At 48.1% G+C, this 8,564-nt stretch overlaps 1 protein-coding gene across 34 annotated transcripts in view; it reads right to left on the bottom strand.

Moving 5' to 3' along the window:
* The window catches only part of clasp2 (cytoplasmic linker associated protein 2), a 91,778-nt gene that overhangs the window by 71,600 nt on the left and 11,614 nt on the right, over positions 1-8,564 (bottom strand). For all 34 annotated transcript variants that reach the window (XM_082970172.1, XM_082970180.1, XM_082970173.1 and 31 more), the window contains 3 exons: positions 8,215-8,306; positions 7,256-7,331; positions 615-712 (listed from right to left, as the gene is read on the bottom strand). In XM_082970172.1, the coding sequence (XP_082826298.1) occupies positions 615-712; positions 7,256-7,331; positions 8,215-8,306 (266 nt within the window). The remainder of the gene's footprint in view (positions 1-614; positions 713-7,255; positions 7,332-8,214; positions 8,307-8,564) is intronic.

The raw sequence follows: 8,564 nt of genomic DNA on the forward strand, positions 1-8,564 counted from the left end.
TCAAATGTATATGAAATACAAATGGTATAGAGAGAAATAGTCGACGTGTCATAATTCCTATAACAACTACAACCTAAAACTTCTTAACTGGGAATATTGAACCACCAGCTTTCATATGTTCTGAGCAAGGAACTTAAACGTTAGCTTTTTGACATGGCACATATTGCACTTTTACTTTCTTCTCCAACAATTTGGTTTAAATAATGCAAAAACACATTGAGCATGTTTCATTATTTTTTTGAGACTAAATAGATTTTATTTATGTATTATATTAAGTTAAAGTGTTCATTCAGTATTGTTGTAATTGTCATTATTACAAATAGATATAAATAATATATATATATTTAAAATTATGATTATTTTATTTTTTTATAAATATATATATTTTTAAAATGTTTTATTTTAAATCGGCCGATTAATCGGCACTGGCCTTTTTTTGGGGGGGGCCTCCAATAATCGGCATCGGTGTTGAAAAATCATAATCGGTCGACCTGTAGTGACAACCCATACATGGCACATACAAAATAAATTGTAGTATACACACACCACAAGCACACACACACACACACACACCACAAGCACACACATTCACACACAGAGAGACAAACACTCACCGTGTGGCAGGCAGGCCTCTCTTTCCCAGGTCGGCTCTGACTCTCTCTCCTATGTGGCGATACACATCCACCAGCGATGCTGTGGCAGCCTCACGCACCTGCACACAGGATACACAACATCCCACAATATTATCTCATCTTTGGATTTTATCTTTATTTATCTTGTATCATTATTATCTAAATACTTAAATAATATCATATTTCACATTATTCACATTTTAGTCAAATAGCAGATGGAGATAAGAATTACTGTAGCATTAAACATCTATTGGCCCTTAACTCTAAACATAAGCATCCTATTGGCTCGACTCTAAACAGGAGCACCATAACTCAAACTTGTGGACAGTAGCCAGAGGAGTCAACAGTACAGACAGCCAGGGTCTCAGAGGGGAGTCAACAGTACAGACAGCCAGGGTCTCAGAGGGGAGTCAACAGTACAGACAGCCAGGGTCTCAGAGGGGAGTCAACAGTACAGACAGCCAGGGTCTCAGAGGGGAGTCAACAGTACAGACAGCCAGGGTCTCAGAGGGGAGTCAACAGTACAGACAGCCAGGGTCTCAGAGGGGAGTCAACAGTACAGACAGCCAGGGTCTCAGAGGGGAGTCAACAGTACAGACAGCCAGGGTCTCAGAGGGGAGTCAACAGTACAGACAGCCAGGGTCTCAGAGGGGAGTCAACAGTACAGACAGCCAGGGTCTCAGAGGGGAGTCAACAGTACAGACAGCCAGGGTCTCAGAGGGGAGTCAACAGTACAGACAGCCAGGGTCTCAGAGGGGAGTCAACAGTACAGACAGCCAGGGTCTCAGAGGGGAGTCAACAGTACAGACAGCCAGGGTCTCAGAGGGGAGTCAACAGTACAGACAGCCAGGGTCTCAGAGGGGAGTCAACAGTACAGACAGCCAGGGTCTCAGAGGGGAGTCAACAGTACAGACAGCCAGGGTCTCAGAGGGGAGTCAACAGTACAGACAGCCAGGGTCTCAGAGGGGAGTCAACAGTACAGACAGCCAGGGTCTCAGAGGGGAGTCAACAGTACAGACAGCCAGCCAGGGTCTCAGAGGGGAGTCAACAGTACAGACAGCCAGGGTCTCAGAGGGGAGTCAACAGTACAGACAGCCAGGGTCTCAGAGGGGAGTCAACAGTACAGACAGCCAGGGTCTCAGAGGGGAGTCAACAGTACAGACAGCCAGGGTCTCAGAGGGGAGTCAACAGTACAGACAGCCAGCCAGGGTCTCAGAGGGGAGTCAACAGTACAGACAGCCAGCCAGGGTCTCAGAGGGGAGTCAACAGTACAGACAGCCAGCCAGGGTCTCAGAGGGGAGTCAACAGTACAGACAGCCAGGGTCTCAGAGGGGAGTCAACAGTACAGACAGCCAGGGTCTCAGAGGGGAGTCAACAGTACAGACAGCCAGGGTCTCAGAGGGGAGTCAACAGTACAGACAGCCAGGGTCTCAGAGGGGAGTCAACAGTACAGACAGCCAGGGTCTCAGAGGGGAGTCAACAGTACAGACAGCCAGGGTCTCAGAGGGGAGTCAACAGTACAGACAGCCAGGGTCTCAGAGGGGAGTCAACAGTACAGACAGCCAGGGTCTCAGAGGGGAGTCAACAGTACAGACAGCCAGGGTCTCAGAGGGGAGTCAACAGTACAGACAGCCAGGGTCTCAGAGGGGAGTCAACAGTACAGACAGCCAGGGACTCAGAGGGGAGTCAACAGTACAGACAGCCAGGGTCTCAGAGGGGAGTCAACAGTACAGACAGCCAGGGTCTCAGAGGGGAGTCAACAGTACAGACAGCCAGGGACTCAGAGGGGAGTCAACAGTACAGACAGCCAGGGTCTCAGAGGGGAGTCAACAGTACAGACAGCCAGGGTCTCAGAGGGGAGTCAACAGTACAGACAGCCAGGGTCTCAGAGGGGAGTCAACAGTACAGACAGCCAGGGTCTCAGAGGGGAGTCAACAGTACAGACAGCCAGGGTCTCAGAGGGGAGTCAACAGTACAGACAGCCAGGGTCTCAGAGGGGAGTCAACAGTACAGACAGCCAGGGTCTCAGAGGGGAGTCAACAGTACAGACAGCCAGGGTCTCAGAGGGGAGTCAACAGTACAGACAGCCAGGGACTCAGAGGGGAGTCAACAGTACAGACAGCCAGGGTCTCAGAGGGGAGTCAACAGTACAGACAGCCAGGGTCTCAGAGGGGAGTCAACAGTACAGACAGCCAGGGTCTCAGAGGGGAGTCAACAGTACAGACAGCCAGGGTCTCAGAGGGGAGTCAACAGTACAGACAGCCAGGGTCTCAGAGGGGAGTCAACAGTACAGACAGCCAGGGTCTCAGAGGGGAGTCAACAGTACAGACAGCCAGGGTCTCAGAGGGGAGTCAACAGTACAGACAGCCAGGGTCTCAGAGGGGAGTCAACAGTACAGACAGCCAGGGTCTCAGAGGGGAGTCAACAGTACAGACAGCCAGGGTCTCAGAGGGGAGTCAACAGTACAGACAGCCAGGGTCTCAGAGGGGAGTCAACAGTACAGACAGCCAGGGACTCAGAGGGGAGTCAACAGTACAGACAGCCAGGGTCTCAGAGGGGAGTCAACAGTACAGACAGCCAGGGTCTCAGAGGGGAGTCAACAGTACAGACAGCCAGCCAGGGTCTCAGAGGGGAGTCAACAGTACAGACAGCCAGGGTCTCAGAGGGGAGTCAACAGTACAGACAGCCAGGGACTCAGAGGGGAGTCAACAGTACAGACAGCCAGGGTCTCAGAGGGGAGTCAACAGTACAGACAGCCAGGGTCTCAGAGGGGAGTCAACAGTACAGACAGCCAGGGTCTCAGAGGGGAGTCAACAGTACAGACAGCCAGGGTCTCAGAGGGGAGTCAACAGTACAGACAGCCAGGGTCTCAGAGGGGAGTCAACAGTACAGACAGCCAGGGTCTCAGAGGGGAGTCAACAGTACAGACAGCCAGGGTCTCAGAGGGGAGTCAACAGTACAGACAGCCAGGGTCTCAGAGGGGAGTCAACAGTACAGACAGCCAGGGTCTCAGAGGGGAGTCAACAGTACAGACAGCCAGCCAGGGACTCAGAGGGGAGTCAACAGTACAGACAGCCAGGGTCTCAGAGGGGAGTCAACAGTACAGACAGCCAGGGTCTCAGAGGGGAGTCAACAGTACAGACAGCCAGCCAGGGACTCAGAGGGGAGTCAACAGTACAGACAGCCAGGGTCTCAGAGGGGAGTCAACAGTACAGACAGCCAGGGACTCAGAGAAGAGTCAGTGAGTTCTCCAACTGTAAGGTCACTGTTTTTTTTATTTCACCTTTATTTAACCAGGTAGGTTAGTTGAGAAAAAGTTCTCATTTACAACTGCGACATGGCCAAGATAAAGCAAAGCAGTGTGACACAAACAACACAGAGTTACACATGGAATAAACAAACGTACAGTCAATAGCAAAGACTTATAGATGACCTGGAGTCAGTGGGTTTGGCGACGAATATGTAGCGAGGACCAGCCAACGAGAGCATACAGGTCGCAGTGGTGGGTAGTCTATGGGGCTTTGGTGACAAAATGGATGGCACTGTGAGACTGCATCCAATTTGCTGAGTAGAGTGTTGGAGGCTATTTTGTAAATGACATCGCCGAAGTCAAGGATCGGTAGGATAGTCAGTTTTACGAGGGTATGTTTGGCAGCATGAGTGAAGGAGGCTTTGTTGCGAAATAGGAAGCCGATTCTAGATGTAATTTTGGATTGGAGATGCTTAATGTGAGTCTAGAAGGAGAGTTTACAGTCTAGCCAGACACCTGGGTATTTGTAGTTGTCCACATATTCTAAGTCAGAACCATCCAGAGTAGTGATGCTAATCGGGCGGGCAGGTGCAGGCAGCGATCGGTTGAAGAGCATGCACTTAGTTTTACTAGCATTTAAGAACAGTTGGGAGGCCACGGAAGGAGAGTTGTATGGCACTGAAGCTCATTTGGAGGTTTGTTAGCACAGTGCCCAAAGAAGGGCCAGAAGTATACAGAATGGTGTCGTCGGCGTAGAGGTGGATCAGAGAATCACCCGCAGCAAGAGCGATATCATTGATATATACAGAGAAAAGAGTTGGCCCGAGAATTGAACCCTGTGGCACCCCCATAGAGACTACCAGAGGCCCGGACAACAGGCCATCCAATTTGACACCTTGAACTCTATCAGAGAAGTAGTTGGTGAACCAGGCGAGGCAATCATTTGAGAAACCAAGGCTGTAGAGTCCCGCCCACACACAGCCCATTCTGCCTCTGCGCTCAGCCCATCAGAATTCCAACTTCCTTCACACACACACACCGTGTGTGTGTGTGTGTGGTCAGCACAGACAGGATGAGTGACCTCAGATAACTGATCGGCAGAGGATAATGCATGAACTTTCCATCGACTCACCCCCCACACACTCACACCTCTTACCCCCCAGTGAGATGTGACTTTACAACCTTCATTCTCACTGGGCTTGCAGGACTTGGCAGGGTGTATTCATATGGTGCCAGTGTGTGTGTGTTAGCGCTGTGCTAAAAGAAGGGGGATTTTCCATAAACACACAGATTAGGTCCACTCCTCTTTGAGGGGGATTAAAACACTGGGGGTGAGGTACACACACATGAGCCATGCGCTTGAGACGTGATTGGCTGAATACAGCAAGTGTTAAATTCTGATTGGCTGAGAGCAGAGGCAGAATGTGTTGTGTGTGGGCGAGACTGCCAAGGAATATGGGTGATGGTGATTGGTCGGTACAGCGTGTTGTAGGGGTGTGAAAGTTAACGAAATTGGGATCCTAGCGGACAGCGCAATTGGAAGTCTATGGGTAACGCTAGTCAGCATTGGCTCGAAAACTACCTCCAACTTCCTTCATACTGGACAGAGACAAAACAATGACATCCAGGAGGTCATCTGACTCTGTGGAAGTAGATAAGAGGCCACGTTGCCCACTAAATGAAGAAATACTAATGCAGCTGGCTCTCCTGCTCTTTCTCTTCACTAATGATGCGAGTGTGTGTTTAGTCTTCGGTCTGTTGCTAGTACAGTATCCTATTCATCGATGATAGGCCTTGCTTTACTGACGTTGTGAGACGTTGCAAGCCAAGAAATTGCGAGATAGTTTTTGATTGGCAGGATAGGCCTAGTGCACGGTTCTGACTTTCTGCCTGGTGGCCGACCCGCCTAGACTGTGCCCCTCCCCTCTCTCTCCGTTCCTCGCTAGCTCGCTATAAAAGATGCAAGTGTTTGTGTTCTTGGAAGTACGGCAACTAATCAGTCTCCTCTGTTCCAAAAAGACTGAATCTTAAGTCGATTCCTAGAGGAAGATGGGTTCTTTCTACTAAATGTTTAGGTAAGGCACAGTATTTAATGAACTTTAAAGTACTTCTTTAGGAGAGAACGGTCTACACGCAGGCAGCTCCAGATTATTTGATTGACAGTTCTGGTTGCCTAGTGATGGACGTTAGTCCAGCTTCGGAAGCAGCATTCCTTAACGGACAAGTAAAATGCCTGTTCAGTGGCGCTTTGAAACCATCTCCAGAGAAGGTTTTGTGTGGGCATTTAAAAAGCCACTGTGTACCCTTACAGACAAACATGCCGTAGCCGAGGTGCTTCAAGGGGATATGACTGTGGCAGAAAGAAAGTTCATTCCCCAGTCCTTGAGGTCACACGTAATAGAACCATTAGTCTGCATTGTGTATAGACGGGGAGTTTTAGCATTTGTTTTTAATCGTTTTAACGGAAAACCAAAAAAGAAATGGCAGTTTAAAAGTTAAGCAAAATGATCAATTTGCCACATCCCTAGAGTGTAGGAGGATAATGATTGGGTAGCTGACAGGCACAGATTTCAACCCTGGGACAGACCCAGACGATGGGGTGGATGAAAAAAATCAACAATAACAAAAATCAATAGTTACATATCAGGATATCATTTATGATAAATGGTATCGTTTTGACAATACTGCAGTATTATTTTAGCGCTAGTTGGCTGTACCTGCAGATTATTCTCCATCTTAACAGCAACAAATAGGGAGCCAACATGTTTTCAACACTTTTATTTTCCTGAGTGATCAGAACTCGTTGTAATGGCCCTCCTGTCTCTCTGCAGCAGACATATGTTGAGCAATATGTTTGGAACATCGAATCCCAATAAAATCACATTATCGAATCGCAATTTATATAGAATCTTGAGAATTGCAATACATATCGTATCAGCACCTAAGTATGGTGATAATAACGAATGGTGAGGTCCCTGGCAATTCCCAGCCTTAATAGACACCCACACTAATCACTCTGTGGCTGAGACGGGGTTGGGGCCTCATGTTTCAGTGGTGAAGCCAGGGTTCTCTCTCACCCAGCTATTTAACAGTCTCCCATTGACTGGCTAATAACAGGGTAAAGGATTAGAATAAGAAACTCCAGCACACTGGCATTCCTGTATTGTCGTATACTCCACCATAGAAACACAATGGTTAGAACTTCTACGTTCTCCACAATGTGTTTAACGGAACTCAAACCTATAGCAGGTCTGTAACAGGGCTTCCTCTCTATGTTACATTAACACTCTACATGTTAGGCTTTAAATACAGACAGGGACAGAGACTGGGGACAAAAAGCAATTCAGGTTCACCCTCAAGCAGCGTCTCTTACCTGTGGGTTCTGATCTCCTGTCAGACTGCAGAGGTACGGAACGATCTTACTGAGACTCAAAGGCTGAGCACCATACCTGAGGGGGGGGTGAAGAGAGAGAGATGGTATGAGTTTAGCTGTGCAACCGACCATCATTCAGTAGCATTCACCAGTAGGCTATAGAGGGACCTTTAGCTACGTAGCAGCTTAGAATTTACCACAACAGTGTTGCTATTAGCGAGATGATGCTACAATTAGAGAGGAGATGCTAAAGGCTTTAGCTTTAGAGAGTGGTGCATGCCTCAGAGTAGTGTTAGCAGCATAAACTAACCCTGCAAGTCAAGTACTTTCTCCAGAAGTGTGCAACTTCACTTCCCTAAATCCTAACACCAGTCCAATACTTCTAAATGGGCGGCAGGTAGCCTAGTGGTTAGAGCCTAGTGGTTAGAGCCTAGTGGTTAGAGCCTAGTGGTTAGAGCCTAGTGGTTAGAGCCTAGTGGTTAGAGCCTTGGGCCAGTAACCGAAAGGTTGCTAGATCGAATCCCTGAGCTGACAAGGTAAAAATCTGTCATTCTGCCCCTGAACAAGGCAGTTAACCCACTGTTCCTAGACCGTCATTGTAAATAAGAATTAGTTCTTATTAACTGACTTGCCTAGTTAAATAAAGGTTAAATAAAAAGATGAGTGGAGAAGTGGACAGATTATTGGGACTCAGGGTAGGTCACTATAGAGCCACCAACTATGACCTCTAATCTCTCTCCCTCACCCAGGTAGAGGAGTCATTCTGGAGAGACAGTGGGTTGTGTGTCTTTATCCCTCTCTCTCTCTCTCTCTCACACACACACAAATATGATTATGTCCCATGTAAGCTGCAGTAGGGGATTCATATTGTTCTGTGGTATATGACCCTCTCTTTCCTTTCCTCTCCGCATGACCTGTGACCTCAGGAAGTGATTGATGGTGAAAGAGGAAGTACTCACGTGTTGAGGGTGGCGCAGAGAACCAGACACACCCCCTCTCTGCTGCGGAAATTCTTATGTTTAAAACCAGGAAGCAACCTCTCCCACACATACTACAGAGAGAGAGATAGAGAGAGAGTTAACATTGAAGGAGTCTATGGGAGGCAAACTGAAGGGGGCTCAGCAGATTACTGATAAAGAAGGTTACAGTCTGTCTGTCTGTCTGTGTAAGTAATTTTCCATGCAGTTCTGGTTATGTCCAGATGAGGGAGCTGCTGTCCTGATACTGTCTCTGTTATTCTAGAGCTAGGCCGCTTTGGTGAATGATGTATTAATGATAGAATCCGAGAGAGAGAGAGAGAGAGAGACTG

The sequence above is a fragment of the Salmo salar genome, chromosome 27, assembly GCF_965601325.2.
Source record: "Salmo salar chromosome 27, fSalSal1, whole genome shotgun sequence".
In the NCBI taxonomy this organism is placed as follows: domain Eukaryota; kingdom Metazoa; phylum Chordata; class Actinopteri; order Salmoniformes; family Salmonidae; genus Salmo; species Salmo salar.